The 17,556-nt window shown below is 43.6% G+C and overlaps 1 protein-coding gene across 2 annotated transcripts in view; it reads left to right on the top strand.

Annotated features, from left to right (window-relative positions):
* LOC147684692 (uncharacterized) overlaps nt 1–17,556 on the top strand; it is a 197,845-nt gene that overhangs the window by 163,552 nt on the left and 16,737 nt on the right. For both annotated transcript variants that reach the window (XM_086940528.1, XM_086940527.1), the window contains 4 exons: nt 726–823; nt 6,340–6,458; nt 9,268–9,435; nt 13,519–13,721. In XM_086940528.1, coding sequence (XP_086796654.1) covers nt 726–823; nt 6,340–6,458; nt 9,268–9,435; nt 13,519–13,721 — 588 coding nt within the window. The remainder of the gene's footprint in view (nt 1–725; nt 824–6,339; nt 6,459–9,267; nt 9,436–13,518; nt 13,722–17,556) is intronic.

The raw sequence follows: 17,556 nt of genomic DNA, 5'->3' as shown, positions 1-17,556 counted from the left end.
CTAAGTGTGCAAGCACATGAATGTGTTGTTGTGTGCTGTGCATGTTATGGGCCACGTTTCCCCCAAAAATGCCAATAGGACAGAGCACTTCCTCTTGGAAACACTGTTGCTAGGTCAAACCGCTTGTGTTTTTATCCAGTCAAGCTACACGGCCAGGCTTTGTAGAGGGCCGGGAACGAATTGAGGTTTCTAATTACTTGGAACTTGACATCTGCCTCCATGGAAACGGAATGGTTGCACACATTGTGTTGCTCAAGTCCCTCCCTGTCTCAGTAGAGTAATGCAAAATGATACCCCCCCCCCCAAAAGGGATGTTAAAAATGGACCCCCTGAGTATCCCATATCTCACAGATATTCTTGAGCCTTGGGCTCACTTAACCATAAGGGTTAGAGTGGGGCCTTAAGAGTTGGGGGCGCCCTTGCCTATTACGCCCCTGTCCTCACAATGACGGATCAGGGTGTATGAATTCATGTGTGTGACCGCATGAAGGAATGCGTCTGGTTGAGCAGCATGACTGAATAGTGACCTCTGCCCACTTGGAATCCTCCAATGAAAGGATTACACATTTCAGTGCCTCGTCAAGGTCACCCCCAACCATCCCAGCAGGGGGCTAGTTACATCTGAGACATGAACACATTGTACAGTGATTGCACAGCCTAAGCAGCAAAGTGAGAGACCAGATGAATTCTAATCGCCTGTTTCTGTTTTTTATACATCTCTGCAGAGTACACGTTCTCAGCGAAGCACCTGTGGAGTATGACCACCCGGAGGCCATTATGGATTTCATTGTGTCAGTTCTTACAGTGCATAAGACAAATAAAGGTAAAAGCTGGCACTGACAACACCCATATTTTTGGGCATTTCCATAGCACAGAGTTAAGTAAGGTACTACCTGGACTTACCCTAGCCTACTTGGACAGATACAGCATGGGCAGCAGTGCAGGAATCACACACAAACATGCTTGGAAATTGTATCTGCTGAAATGTAAGCTTCCCTCATCCTGAACGACAAAGCATCTGCAGTAGCAGTGTAAACGTCGGAGACATACACAAAACAGCTACAGCAGTGGCAAGAGGGGTGTAGCAGTGTTTTGCTCCTCCCAACCAGTGAGAGAGGCCCTAGGTAGAAGTTCAGGCCACAGTTAGAGTTATAGGAAGATGATAGTGATCATCCAGGCAGAAGCCCTCATTGCATTGGTAGTCCACTAGTTCAGGGGCCAGATCTCTGCCGCCATTATTTTCCAGTGTGTAATAACTGTCTCTCAGACTGAGTGAAGGCCAACCTGACAGACACTCATAATACCAAGGTTGGGCAGCCCGGCGCTTAACATCCCTTATGGCATTGACACCACTAATCCAGCTAAGCCTGTGAGGATCCTGCACCTGAATATGAGGGACATCGATAGTTTAACTGATAGAGTCGGTTCAAGGGGCGTTAGGTTTAAGCCACTAGGTGACTGGCAATTGGTGAAGCCTCACACCACCATTTTTGCACTCATCGCATCGTGGTGTGGGATCAGCAAGTATCACTTACTCGAACTCTCCATGAGTTAGTCAATGTCCCCCTCCCATTGGCTGGCACATGACAAGGTTAGCCAGGCAATATACAACCTACAGAACTTTTAACTCTGCTACGTTCCAGTCCACCCCTGAATATGACCCACCAACAACGTCTCTACTAGGCATAATATTCAGACCACCTAATATTTTGCCTCTTGCACTACATGCAGACCCAGGGGTTGTATACATTCAGTTTGGCACACTGGAAATTGAGATCCTCCCTCTTCAATTCAGAACTGAATTTAAATTTGCTTGCACATTGGAGTTCTCACTCAGGACCCTCATACATCACTTTATTTACCCCTTGAATCATTATTTTTAAGGTAGTATTGTCAACCCTAATAAGCGGTACATTTACAAATCAGTTCAGCATTTTAACTTGCGGCAGCTGTACAGCAAATGCGCTAGTGGTTTCGTATAGTCCATGAGGTTACAGGAAGACAGTAGCTTAACAGAAGAGGATGTAATTTCAGATAACCATGGTCTACCTTGGGGCTGGTGACTTGGGTGTGTACGGAGATACTCCCTGGGAGCAGCAGCGTCAGCAGATTGATATTGAATCCAGCTAACCTGTAATGAGTAAAGGCTCTTATAAGCACCATGGCATGGCAGACAAGCAGACAAAGAGGGAACACATTTTTTTCAGCCCCACCACTGACAGAAAAAAAGGAGGTGGAAAAGAGAAAGATACCTCTACCAGTACTTCGGCACAGAGGCAAAAAAGGATAATGGCAGTGCTGCACCCATCCTAAAAAAGCTGTGCAAAATGGAGAAGATTTCTGAAGCAATATGATCCTGTATGTAGAGTATTGAAGCCTAAAATCCTTGAGAAAGGCGTATGGTGCTGCAGCTGGAGGGAGGGTGGCTGGTGGGTTTTTGTTGAGTAGGAGGTGAGATTAGAGTTTAACCTTCAGGGTTGGGTGTCTGACTGTTGGAAAGTGGGTTATTAGTAGAGGCAAATGTATATCTGCACCTGGCAATAATGCCACTACAGAAAAACCTTTCACAGTGAAAGGTTAAAATCTAGAGCACTCCAGATTTTGTTATATAATAAGGCCACTACCCCAATACAGGGCTCAGTACAGGTCTTAGGAAAATATTCCCATGCTCAACCCTTGGTAGCTTGGCTACAAGCAGGCAGGCTTAACTTTAAAGACAGGTATGTAAAGTATTAAAGAACACAAATTCGGTAAATAATTAAGACACCTCATACAATAAAAATCTACCACCTATTTATGGAAAAAGGAAATAGTTGTATCTTTAAAATGACACCAAAATTAAAAAACATCCAATGTAGGGAACCAGAGAAATGAATTTTTAAAGATTTAGCACTATATAGCACATAGAAACCGATAGCGTCTAATGGGACATCTGGTTGCGCTAGACCGGGTGAAAGTCAAAGTTTCAGGCCGACTGCGATGGATCCCTGCATGGCTACCCCTTGCGGTAGGTCTCGGTCAAAGTACCTTCTGACTTTCTTGCCGGGGTCCCTCAAAGCTCTCAGCCAGTCTGGATTCGGTGAGGATTCGCCGGCTTGCCTTGTGACAAGCCCCCGGTCAAACTTATGGAAATCTGAGCTCTGGAGCTTTCCAGCAGGACGAACCATGGATCCAGGCTTGCTCGTGCTTGAAGGTGGGCAGCTTGGCTCTCACGGTTGGTCCCAGTCACCTTTTCTACGTTCGAACTTAGAAACTTTTATAGAGATTTTTCTTCAGGGATCCCGCAATGCTCTTCACCAGGCCGAGGGTTCACCGGCTTGGGTTTTTTCCTACTCCTAGTCAAACTCTGGAAGTCGGACCTATGGAGCTTTTCAGCGGGACGAACCTGGACGGCAGGCCGGCTCGCGGTTTAGAGTCTCCAGCTTGGCTGGCCAGGTCGAGTCGGTCCACTTATGGAGATTTTTTCCAAGGTTGCTCCAAATTCTCCAAACTTCTGTAACTTCTTCCTGAAGTTCCCCAAAGTGTTCCACAGTGTCCAAAACGTACTCTAAGGATCTGGAATCTCAAAGACACGTCCTTGAAAGTTTGGGACTTCAGTTCCCACAATCCACTTGAACAAAACCTTTACAAATCCACTGGTAGTTCTCCAGGCTGGAGGTTCTTGGTGGTGATAGTCCAGGTGAGCTCTGTTGACCTGTAGCTTGCAGGGAGTCCACTCTTTAGTCCTTTTGAAGCAAGGTAGCCCCCCTGGGCTGTAGTTCCAGATTGTGTAACAGGCGAGATCTTCGGAGTGCAGGGCCTGGTTGATGCAAATCAAACTCCTCAGCAGGGACCCTTCTTTTCTTAAGTTTCAAGTAGCAGATCTGAGAGGCTCTGTCCCTCTCATATACGTTCTCCAATTTCTCTGGATCAAGCAGGAGGTCAGTTCTGTCCAACGAGGTGCAGGGCAATAGCCCAGGGTATGACCACATCCTCTAAAGTGTGGCATTATTTCCTCCCTCACCATGGCTGATTTTCCAGCAGAGGGAGCAGATCTAACTAAACCAGCCTACAGGATGGCTTCATCTGCATATGTCCACTCCCCTTACATCTGGAAATTCCTCCTTAATCCCCACATCTGGCTGTGGGGCAGAGGGGAAAGGTGTAAATGAAACTGGTTTCTCCAGCTTGTCTCTGCCTTCCCTTAAAGAGCATTATTTAATACCCCTCCCCTAGCATTGCTATGCCCAGCAACCTTTCCTCCCAGAAAGGCGTCCTAACCCCAGGTGTCATTTATCGCCTCTTCAAAGCAGCCAGACTAATCCACTTCTCTCTGACCAATTAAGGCAGAGTACTAGAGGGCTAAAGTTTGGCTTACAGACAAGAAAGTCATATAACTTCTTGTCTGTACATTTTAGAATATATTCAACAATACCATATTGTTGGATTTATCATTACCATGCTACTGAGTTCATTGATTCTAGTTTTATTGCTTTCCTTTCTCCGGTTATTAATTAATAACCTCTTGCAATGTTAACCTATGGGCTGGGGATCTGCAATGGAAACCTTAACCGTGCAATTTCTGCAATACCAGTGCCTATAAAACATGTTTTATAAGGACCATGCTTATACCCAGAGGACCTCCCTCCCACCCCCACCCCTGGAACACCTAGGAGGAAAGACTTTAGGGGGTTCTAAATATATATAAAAATTTTGCAGATCCCCACTTAATAGTACTCCTAGCACATACGTTGATTTGGGGAAGCACTTTACAACAATGTGGGGAGTGAAATGTATAATTTCACTAAACCCAGGACATATAACACTCATTATATAAGGCTCCTCTTTATAGATACCGGATCCCCCACCCCTGGGACACTTAGGGGAGACCCTGGGGATACCTAATATGCCCCAACATTGTAGGTTATCAATGTGTAAGTGCTCCAAACACAAAAGTTGAATTTGGGGATAATTTGCATTTTAAAATCAGTCCTGCAACACAGGGCTGCTCTTAAACAAGCATCAGGTTTCAACAGTGTACACATAAAAGTGCAGAAAGGCTGCTGTCCTTTAAACTCCCCCTGCCCTATTATGTACTAGGGCCTTAAAGGGGATGTCATACCAATTGCAGGGGTACCCTAACACATAGTTTACCCTAGTGTATGTTGGTGTTTTCACTGTATTCTAAGTATCTCTTTCAGCATATTACTGGTCCTGGGCCTGGTTAGGCAGAGCCCAGGGTCAGTCAGAGTCAGGTACCACCAATTACCAGTCAGCAAAAGGGTGGGGGGGGGGGGTGCCCATGGCACAAGATGACTTTGCAACACTGACCTGTTGTCACTGGGCAGTAGGGCAGAGTGTTAGGTTTCATTGTGGTGCCACCTGACATGGTCATGTTAAATGCCATGGAAACGTGCTTTTCTCTGTGTCACTCACACCCAGGCACCCTGGATACAAACAAGCTAAGAAGGCAAACAAGTTCCCTTCTGTAAAGCAATCTCACTCCCCAGATGGGGAAAGGTGGATGGCACTATTGGAGCAGCACTTACAAATCCCAAAATGTAGAATTCCATACAAAAAGACCAGCCATTCCGATGGAAGATATGAATCTCCTTTTTTCTGGATCTCCATTTGGTAGCACATGACAATTGGAAGGAGCTTCAAGTGGTGAGACAGGACTGTTGGCTCAGCGTGTCATCGTCTGTGTATGGTATTCGTAATGGAGAAGAGTGGAGATGCTCTGGAAATAATATGCTTTTACCCAGGTAGAGGTGGAGCAATCACCCCTGTCGGTATTTAAGAATGCTTCTGCACATAGAGGTATGCTGTAGCACAGTATTTGTTGTAAATGAGACATTATTTATGATAGGCATTGCAGCTTTAGACTTCTTGTAGATAAATTGGACAATTTTAAGAGGTTGGTGGGGTTTTTAAAAGCACGAGATAATCAAAATTAAATTTAAATTTGCCATTATGACTTCACCTTTCCTATTCCCTCCATGGCCAGTTGTACCTTACAAAGATGGTGGCTTGGCCATTTGAAGCATAGCATTTTATGAACAGGTGATGGTGTTTACACTTTATATATTGTCTTGGACTGGGCCACTGAGATAACTAAGTGGGTCTGTTTAAAATTGTTGGGGTAGCTGCTTGATGAGATCCACTGTATGTTTTCTTCTGGTTTTATGAGATTATTAAATAATAAAAATTTAAAATAATTAACTAAACTAAATAACAAATTCACCGCGACAGGGAATATTAACATCAACTCTCTAATCCCAAAAGCAAAAAAAACACACACCATTGCCACTGCACAATGATTGCGCCATTTAACTCCGGTTTCTCTCTTTGCCTCCCTAGCCTATGCATGCGCCTCTATTGCCACTAATGACAGGGAGTGGTTGACTGCGTATTTTGGAACATTTTCTAAAGAGTTTGCAGTGGATACTTTCACCAGCTTAAAGGAAGACTTCAAAGGGGTAAGTATTGTAATCCCTGCATAAGCATCACTTACTCCGCTCGTTTTATGGCCATCACAAATCCATCACTGTAATTCACTGTCGCTCATTCACAACTCGTTTTTTGTTGACCTCTTTGTCTCTATTACTTCTCCCTTTCCTTCCCTTTCTCTCTCTTTCTATGCTCCTAGGTCTATTTCCCCCTCTCTCCTTGTCAGCTTTTCCATTGTAAAGCAGGTTTATCAACTGTAGGTCCGCGTGGTCAGAGATATGCCAGAATCAATCAACAACCACAGTAAATAATTAGCATTTAGATTTGTAGGGCCCGATTTACAGAACTAACTTAAGACAAAATCCTAAACTTACTACTTTTGGTATTCACAGAAGTTATGATTTTGACTTAAGTTTGTCTTAAGACAGACTTAAGTTAGGATTTTGTCTTAAGTCTGTCTTAAATCGAATTTAAGACAAATCAGGTTGGGGGGGCTGATGGATTTTAAAGTAGTGACCAGCAGAAACAAAACCAAATGTTGTTGCTAGTTAGTCCCACAAAACTCTGAAAACATTTGCAATATATTAGAAATGGTTTCCTATAATCGTATTAATAAACCAATCATTTCCAAATGTATTTCCAGATTGTTTACTATTGGTGTCCCTGTCACTTTATTCCATGCTGTAGTCCTTCTGCAGTTTTTTCCTCTTTTGTACTAAACTTCTTACTCACAATAACAACCTTGTACTTTTGAAATTTAGCATGGCTACATCTACATCTGCTAGGTATTCACAAAAGGGGGCCATGCACATGGAGATCCATTAATTCTGCACAGAGCCAGAATGGGCACCAAAACGAGCCCTGGCAAATGATGCCAGAGCTGCCCCCATACTGCATAGAGTGAATGAGCGCAGCGTTTCGCTGGTGGTCTGGCAGGGTGGAGGCTGTTTTCAGTGCTAGTGGGAGCGGTTTTATTGCTGGGGACAGGCTGGCCAAGTTTCTGCCTGCAGGAAATAGAAACCACCAAAATATAAAAAAAGCAGATGGTTTTAAAGCAGGCTTCAAACCATTTTTTTGTATTGTTTATTTATAAGCGCAACCAGCCCCAACCTGCCAGCCCACCGGGAAAATACCTGATGCCCGTAATGCCAGTCCGGGCTGATTCCGCATTATGTTACCCTTGGTCCCCAAGACATTACACAGTGGCAAATCCCATGCAAGGGGTGGGAAGAGAACTGATCAAGGGGTAGTTTGCCTTGCAAGTTTGTCAATGCCCACTGTACCACTCTGGCAGTGGTGGTAAGTTTACACTACAGTGGGAACTGAAGAGAAAGGGAACTGTCCCACACTTTGCGAGGGTATAGCAAAAGGGGTTTTCAATGGAGATAATCATTTTCTCTATTGAGAAACTGAACACAAGTATAAATTACACAGTGGTGGTTCCTTTCCTCTGTCATGAACTGTGTTTTAAGCATCTTTCATACAGGTGAAATGCCTACACAAAAAAAGAATCACTTCAAATGCTCAGGAGCATGCCGCTGGCACAGGTTTGCAAACATATTATTGGCAAGTTTTGTGAATTGACATAACTCATGAAACTAAGGGGCATATTTACAAGTAAGCGACAGAGCGCTGGTTCGCTCCAAAATTCCTAACACCGTATTCCGTCACTTTAGAAACGCATGGATGCACTGTATTTACAATAATACAGCACTTCCCTGAGTTTCTCCCTGCGCTGGCTCTTGATTCAGCTGCCTGGCGCCAACACAGGCACCCTTGTATCATAGTGCAAGGGTGCCTGCGTTGAGTAAATGATTGTTTATGTGCAGGAAGATGTCCCTTCCTGCACACAAACAATCCAGAATGGCGATTTGCAACTCCTATGTGTGCTGCATTGTGTAGCACACATAGAAGTAGCAACTCGCCATCTTTTTAATGATTGTTTTCATTCATGGCAATTTGCTGCTTCTCTGTGTGCTGCACAATGCAGCACACAGAAACCACAAAAACAAGGAGAAATAAAGCACCATGTTAAGACCAGGTTTTACCTGGTCTTCATTTTGGCATTGCCTCCCATTTACGTCACCCTTGTAAATAGGGGGCAGCGTCAAAATGAATGGGTGTTGCGGCAGAATGCGCACCACAACACCCATTGCCCACCCCTCTCACCCTAAGTCTATCGTGAAAGGGGCCCTGATTTATAAGGCGACGTTAAGCCACGTTAAGTGGCTTGAAGCCGCCTTGTAAGTAAGACGAATCCCCTATCGCCTCAGGAACGTCACAAAAAGTGACGTTCCTGTGGTGATAGTGGCTTGTAAATATGCCCCTAAGTTTGGAAAAGACACGTACTTGTAAAGCACAAGAATACGGACAGCCTGCTTTAAAACAGTTAAAAACTTTTTGGAAGATACCTCCGTAGTTAAGGGTCCATCCACATCTGCATAAAAGTCCAGGATATTCCATAAGAAACGACATATGATGATGAAATGGTCTAACGTGATTTCAGGTGTTTTCCTATTGTATTTTTTGTTCAATGAGGGTTAGATGTACTGTTCTTTTACAAATTCACTGTATATCAGTGTGCTTCATGAGTCTGTTTTACCATTGGGAATTAAGTAGGTAAGTTAGAAGTTGTGAGATGGGCGTATTGTGCTGTGTAGGGATGTGTAGATTGTGGATGTTGAAGTATCAGATGGGTGTAGTTCGTGTGTTTGCCAGTAAAGTATTGTAAGTGAGAAATGTGTATGGTTGCTATGCGTGTGTCTATCTGTGTACAAGAGTAGCAGTCATATGGTTGAATGTATTTCCAAGCCTAATAATCTGTGTTTTATGTTGTAGGAGGACTGCTATGACATTCTCACTGCCAGCCAGCTCTCCAGTTTGACAGTACAAAGCTCCATCATCTCCAATGCCAGTGCAATTAATCTTGTGTTTAGCTCACAGAAGATGCAGGATGTTTCGTTCTTGGGCACTTTCCTGCAGGAAATGAGAGCGAAAGTATTGGTGGTAAGCAAGTGCAGAACACATCTTGTTTTGTAGCTCCTGTGTTATTTAAAATATGGAAGTCCCAGGTACGATTAGAGACAGGACTTTGGTGAGGAGGCATCAAGTGATCATGTGATTTTAGTCAGTATGGAGCATCCTTGAGTCTCAGATGTAGGTGACACCTCATGGTCTGCAATGCTATGTGAAACAAACACATTGTTCATAATAATTAATGAGGTGAAGTGAACACAGCTCGAATCAAAGGTAGGCTCTCAGGCCTGATGTTCAAAATAGTTTTTAAGGTCGCAAACAGCAATTCGAATTGTTTGCAACCATAAAAACATTTTTAACCCCTCCCACGCTTGTGACGGAACCGTTCCGTCACGCCCCTCGGGTGGGCTGTGCTGGTGACGGAACGGTTCCATCACGGCCCGCTCGCCGCGCCTGCGCTGCGCGTTCTATTGAGCGGGAGGTGCCGTGACGGAACCGTTCCGTCACAAGCACAGCTCACCCGAAGGGCGTGACGGGGCGGTTCCATCACCAGTGCGGGAGCGCCGTGCGCTCCGCCCCTTAGCACTGCGGCGGAATAGCCCCTGCAGTGAAATGGTTAACGTGCAAACCCTGTTTTGAAAGTCAGTAAATGAACTCCAACTACTAAAATGGGTTTGTGACTCCACAAGAAATCACTATTGTAAGGACCATGTTGTAGGAATCCCTTCGAAATATAATTTTTTGTTTAGGAGATGTATAAGTGTATTGTGTCGACAATCCAGTCCAAAACATTGATAAATTGCATACCCTCAAGTTTGATTGGTTAACGATTTATAAAAGCGGAAATGGTCTTAAGAAGAACCCCTTCCCCTTTGTGAAATAATACAAAAGCTTGTTGGAGAGTAGGCTTTAATACAGTTGACACTGCCAAGACTGAGAAAAACGTATTTTCAAAAGTAAACTTTCTTTTTTAAACTTAGCCCCATGTCCATTAAGGATGATGGGTTCCAATTAAGCAAAAACGTTTACTTTATTTAAATGTGCTTACAGACATATTGGTCTGAGATTGTGCTGATCCCCGGAGGCTACCATCCCTTAATTGGCATCCAATGAGATTAAGTCACAATTTGCAACCTAGCTCATTAATATTCATGAGGTCATTAATATTCATGATTGCGGCTCACTATGCATGGACATTTTGCAAACCGACCCATTACGACTTAGGTCGCATCACAAATTGCAACCATTGCTTTATACATCAGGCTCATAGCTCTGTATTAACCTTCAATTTCATTAAGGGTCCAAGATGTAGATTGATGGACTCAAGTGGACAACAGGTGCACTTGGTCTGTCAGTTCTGGACATACTTATTATTTGAAGATTATTATTTATAGCATAGTTTTAACCCCTTCACTGCGGCGGCTATTCCGCCGCAGTGCTAAGGGGGCGGGGCGGGGCGGCCGCGCGGCGGCCACATGCTGGTGACTGAACCGCTCTGTCAACAGCGTCGGTTGCGCTGTGCTTATGACGGAGCGGTTCCGTCATGGCCCGCCCCGCTCAATGGAACGCTCAGCGCAGGCGCGGAATTCGTGCCGCGCAGGCGCTCCGAGCGGGCCATGACGGAACGGCTCTGTCATCAGCACAGCGCCACCGCAGCTGATGACGGAGCGGTTCCGTCATCAGCAGGCAAGGGGTTAAATAGAGCTAACATGATCTGCTAGTGTTTGAGTGCTTTGCACTATGACATTCCAATTAGAAACCAAAGACCTAAGATACAGGAGAAAATTAATGAGTAATCTAGAACATGGCTCAGTCTGTAAGAAAAGTACCTCTGTTAAAAAGAGAGGACCGGGAAGGAAGCAACACAATAAGGAAAGGGGCAAAACGAAGAACGGACTTTGAAATGAAACTAAGGCCATCCTGGGAAGAGAGAAAGGGATACATAGAAGGAAGGAAAATTAAGCTTGTTGGGTAGAAATAGTTGAAGCAGAGTAAAGCCAATGAATCAGACATCTGGGAGGGCGAGGTCAGGGGAACAATATTTAAAATACCCATAAAATAAGAGGAGTTTGAACTCCAAAAGCAGGGAATTCCAAAGTCTCCTGGCGCGGCCACAAAATGGCCGTCATAAATCGCTCTTTTCAAGGAGAGTCAGCACTAGGCGGACACCAGTGGCCACCAGCTATTTTGTTTATCTGATCAAACCCTGTCGCCCCCCAGGCCCCAGCAATCAACAATAATTCCACACATACAGGCACCCCCACATTCTGCCAGGGACCACCTTCCCTCCACCCCTCCATTACTCTAGAAATGCATCTTTTGCCCCTGAGTTTCAGACGCAGGATCGATGCTTCCATCAACATAGCTAAGTCTGTTACGGAAGTGCGCCCTCAAAAGGCGCACCATCTAAAAAAAAAAAAAGACCCAGCCAAAGTGGCCTATTTATTAGGTGACTGGTGGTGTACTGTACTGGAGTGACACCTTAGTTTAGTAACAGCTAAGGTGTCCCTCCAGTACAGAATAACCTTCTTTCTTTGAAGTACATTACTTGGGGAAGTGTAATCAACCTTCAAAGGCCTGCCACTAATTGTTGTTTTACAAATGAGTTGTAATGACAGAACATTAAGAAAAACAACATCTCTTGGTGCCTGTATAAACGTATTATATGTGACATCAAAATGGCCGGGCAGGTACAGGGCACCTCCTGCAGGGAGTTTCCTCTGCCTCTTGAAGTCGGTTCCAAACAGAAAGTAAGTATGTGGAAATGGTAAACAAAGACTCTAAATCCAAAAATGACCCAGTAAGACAGAACTTTATTACCTGGCAAGCTGGCAGCTCCAGGGACTGACTCCCAGACACCGGTACAAATGCTCCATATATCAAATGAGAGAAAAACTAAGCAAGGCTATAAGTGATCCTTTTTTAGAGCCTTTATTTACCTGCTGTGACTGCCAGCATTATTTCAGCTCAAATTACATTTCTAAAGCAAAAGGAAACAAGCATTTGGAAAGCCAATCGGTCTGGCGTTGCCTGAAAGCCTTTTGGCTTTGTCAATGCTAGTTTCGTTTTGCCATGTTTTTCATGAAACATTCTTTTGAGAGCTGTGAAGCCTTAGCCAATAAAAACAAAAATGGAAAAAAGCAAAAAAAATGTTTTTTTAATGTAAAAACATTGCCATTGTAGTGTATTATAAGTATAAGTATATAAGTGTATTAGATGTACTTTGTAAAATCAAAAGGCCTTGGCTAACGCAGACCTAAAAAGTGCTCAGAACGTAACTAGTTTCATTGATTAATATGAGGGAATTTCTGTTGTAAAACCACACATTAGCATGAGCCAGGCTCCCTCCATTTGTCCCCTAAATTTATTTTTTCCATAAGACATACAGTGCAATGGAAGTATAAAGCACAATACAAAATTAAATGTTCCCTAATGTTTGTAATGAGGATATTGCAACTCACTTTGTAATTTCTTTACCTTATAAAATCGCTTGCCCTGCTCTCTAGAGTCTCCATATATAGGATCATGGAACTTCTTCGTGACTGGCAATGTCATGATTATTTTTAGTTGGGAGTAATACATGTCATATATCATGCATGTTAAACAAAGCATAAACTAAATACCCTAGGATGTGTTTTACCGAATATAAGTAATTATACTTATAGGGGATTTTTTTGTCACCCTCTTCACCTAGGGGTCTTTTGTTGTGCCATTCACTTTTTTTTTCCACCCACAACAGCAAACAGCATGAGCATGAGGCATTGACCCTTGTCAGTCACTGGCTAGCTTCACTGTCAGTGACAGCATTCTGGTCTTTCTAAAGATGCACACCCTCACACAAAGTATTTTTTTTTAAATATTGGCGAGGGTCCAGGAGTTGACCCTACAATGCAAATTTACAACAACAACAAACAACGACAAAACAAGCATTGACAAAGTCCAGTGCATGGCAACCAACGCTACACCTATTGGCTTTGCCAATGCTTAGTTACAGAGAGGAAGCTCTAAGAGAGGAATCTGTGCTTTAATTGGGTCCAGGAAAATGAATAAACATTGGTGATATTATCACAGCGGGCACGCATTTGATTACCTGTCAATATTCATGTCTTTCAGGAAAACACATTGTTAACAGACAATAAAATTGCGGCCTCCATCTTGACAAACACCTTCGAAACCTGGGGCCCCGGGCTTATAAGCGCGTCTTGGATGGATGTGACAAGCTTTCTCTCCAATCTCGACTTTCTATTGCCGTACATCAACTCCACTGCACTTGGCTACGTGCCTATGGGCGTGTCCTGTCCAATCTATCAAGCAATGTAAGTATTTTCAAGTCACTCAGAGATACGTTTTTTTCTGAAGGGGATTGCGCTGGGAAAACCCTGAGTTCAAGTACAGTTTGCACCAACCCATAATCCGGAATTTGAAGTAAATGCCATTTGCACCTAATTTTGGATTTATCGCAGGACTCAGAATAAGCCCTTAAGATTTAAACTAGAATAATACAAATGCATTAGTGCCTTGAATAATACCAAGGAAAATACATATAGACACAGTATTTCTTGATGTTTTTATTTATTAAAATGGGCCTACAACATCAGATGGAAATCCTTATTTAAGAAAGAAAGAACTGATGATCAGGCCTGTTACATAACCTTGCTATTGCACATTTGCTGACAGCCTATCAAAAGTAAGTGATCCGTTTCACATTGTTTATTTTTGTCACGTTCTGATTATAATTTTGAAAGCCATCAATGACGCTGAAATCTACAACTTCTCCCATGGAATGCAGTAAAACTTTACAGGAGCTTAAAACTCACAGGTGTGTGCGTCTTTTCACACCTTCATCTGAAAAAGTGCAAACTGTTTGACCCACTTTACATTTCTGGGAAAGTGTGATTGTGGAATGCCTACATTTCTCAAGATACAAGGCAGCGCAAAGGATTCTGGAACCTATTTGCCAATATAAACGTAAAACCACAAATTGGGATAATCTAGCTGAACATTCTTTTATTTTTTATTTGGTTTTTCAACAAATTCCCAGTTATATGCTTGGAATGTGAACTGGACACAGGATGCACATCAAGCTATTGAAATAGTCGTGTGACTCTTTCTTCAGACTCATTCGCCCTGTTAGGAGTTCTCTAGATGCTAGATTTTAGCACAGGGCTAAAGGAGCCTCCTATGGAAATGGAAAAGTTACTTACCTTGGTTACTTATCTTTCTGGTGTATTTTCTATCTACCTGCAGATTCCTCGCCTTTGAATATGGCTGGCGCCAGTCTGGATTCAGAAACTGCTGACGTAGCTCTCAAGGGCCGATAGGGGGTGTTGGACCCGACTGACACCAGCAACAAAGCTATGTCAGTGTCACCCTCACACTCTGGCGTCAGGTCTCACTTATTTCTAACCACGTCTTTCGAGGCGGAATGAGAATAACGGCTAGACAAAAATGGGTGCTACATAGTAAATTGGCATTGTTTTATACAGGTTTTACATTTTTTTTAGAAAAGAGGAGGGCGGGAACGGTGAGAAATCTGCAGGTAGATAGAGTAACCACCAACCATAAAGATCGTTACAGAAGATAAATAACTTTTTCTCCAGAGATGGACCACACCCAACATCTTGGTAAAGATTCAAGGTGCCAAAGTCAGTACAAAGGGAATACCCACAAATTATTATTGAGCAGAGCCCAGTACAAACCGCAGGTACTGTCTATATGGTTTTAATAATGGTATATGAAAATACCTATCCTGACGGTCGACGGATACTATATAGTTTTCCATAACTACTGATAGCAACACCTGGGACATGACAGAATCCTGAACTTCCCCTTGCGCAAGTACTCGTTCAGGCCCTTAAGGTCTAGGAGCGGACAAAAGCCACCACCTTTAGCGGGAACCAGGAAGTACCAAAGGTAGCACCCATGACCAATTTCCCATTTTGCCACCTTCTCCACTGCTTCTCTATGCAACAGGGTCACCACTTCTTGCTGCAGATAGTTGGGTTTTGGTATATCCCCTTCATATGATTTGTAGGACCCATTGGTCCAAAACAATGATCTGCCAGGCGTGTAGAAAAGAGAATCCTTGTTTTCCAACTGGCATCATGTGCTTTTTCACAGGGGAACTACTGAGCCTTCCTTGGTGGAGCAGGGAGTAGAAGGAGAAGGAAGAGGGTTGGACCTGTTGGCTAGCTCCCTTGCCTCACCCTGGGTACTGTTGGACCAGAGAGTTTGCTAAATGGTGTTTATTGTGTCTGCCTCTATTGGAATGATCTGACAAAGGCTTTGGCTTTTTGAAAGGGGTGAAAATCCCTAATCGTCGATTGAGGACCAGAGATCATTCTGTGATTCTTTCTTCTTTAAAGCCTTCAAGCTCTGTGTACGCTTTTTGTCTAAAGCGTTCTCTATCTAAGGGCATGACCATAAACGTATTCTACTGAAAGCCTGTGGAATTTGAGCCAGAAGTACCTTCTCAAGGTAAACGATGAGCTCATGTTCCTGGCAACGGGTTCTGCTGTGTCCAGGCCTGCTTGGAAGATGTGGCAAGAGACATCCTGCCCATCACAGACTACTTCTGCGAAGTGGCCCCGGGTGTTCCAGTACATTAAAGACTACCAATTCTGCATTTCCCAAATGATGTGTGTGCAGTGACTCATAAGACAAGCTGCATTCAGTGAGCGTAAGACCAGATTTCCCACAGAAAAGATCTTCTTCCCTTCTTAGATTCCCTTCCATGAGGATAAGTAGGGAAAATTGCAGTATTCAATTTCATTGTGGAGGAGATTTGAACCATAAACTTTCATGAGATGGATGCACGGACAAGAAAGTAGGGTCTCCAGGGGCTGATCTGCAGCGTCTGACTCTAGATTAGTTCACTGCTGGATAAGATATTAGATTTGACCATGGATCTTTCAGTGTTTCAAAAAGGGCATGGTTAAAGAGTAATAAGGGCTCTATAGTGGAAATAGTTGACTGCAGAATGTACGTAGTCCACTGAAGGATGAGGGAGGTCTAAAACCTCATCTGCTTTCTTAAGTAGCAAATGAAAGCCACCATCTCCGAAGGAGCCTGTATCAGGGGCTGCCTCAATGTCAATATGCACCGCCGTATCCAGCCCAGTTGTGTTTTGACGAACCCGTAAGTTTGTACCATCAGAGGAAAGCATATAAGTGAAAATTCTTATATATTATCAACCCTACAAAGTGGTCTTGTAGAAGAGTCAGCAATGCAAATGGCAGCTCCAATTGCTTTTGTGAGTTAAAATAGCAATAAATACAATGCTCAAACCAGAGTCCTGCCATTACAGTTTTTTCTCAAAGGTTTGTGTGCCGTAAATGCCAGCTTTGCTCTAGAACCAGAATCTGTTATTTGTATCACTTATTTGGGCAAACAATTGGTCAGTGGCCAAGTGGCCTTTCAGAAAATGTGCAATATCTTGGAATGTTGAATAAGTGTCATCTCGACCCAGGCCATGATGGTAACATTCAGCTGGATGCCGCTTTTCAGTCAACAGCAACTTGCATGCCGGGCCTTGTAGGCCCCTACTGGTAAACTCGAACTACAGTTCCTTGCATGATTAGTTCTGCTGGATCATAATCCACAAATGGTTGACAGTCACGCTTATGACACAGTGCCAATTGATGCATATGCTGGAGTTGGTTCTTCTTTTTTAGAAGTTAAATAGGTAACACATTTCCCTGAGGACTCGGACTTATCTGAAATTGTGTCCTACTTAATGGCAGCTGGTCTCTGCAGACCAACAGCCTGGAAGGGACTTTAAAAATAGCAGCATATACGAAGATGGTATAATCCTTCAGTTACTCCTGTGCATCCCTCCCTATTCCATTTGTTGTATCTTTCCTCCAAAGGTTCCATCACTGCTAAAAGTATTGCGCTCCTTCCGTTTCAATCCAACTGACAGCATCAGCTTCCTTCTTAATTTCCATAAGAAACAACATGACCTACCTACCTACCTACCTTCCTTCCTTCCTTTCTTCCTTCCTTCCTTCCTTCCTTCCTCCCATCAAGGTTTTCATTGACATTAACTTTCAAGATCCCTTTGACACCAAACTCCTTACTAATCACTTCCATTTGCAACAATGTGATCTTTCTTCCTCAACAATAATTATCAGCCGCGCCTCCCGCCTTCGC

This window comes from Lissotriton vulgaris, chromosome 10, assembly GCF_964263255.1.
Source record: "Lissotriton vulgaris chromosome 10, aLisVul1.2, whole genome shotgun sequence".
Classification (NCBI taxonomy): Eukaryota; Metazoa; Chordata; class Amphibia; order Caudata; family Salamandridae; genus Lissotriton; species Lissotriton vulgaris.
The sequence above is the reverse complement of the archived record's forward strand: the minus strand, read 5'-3'. Positions and strand labels throughout refer to the sequence as shown.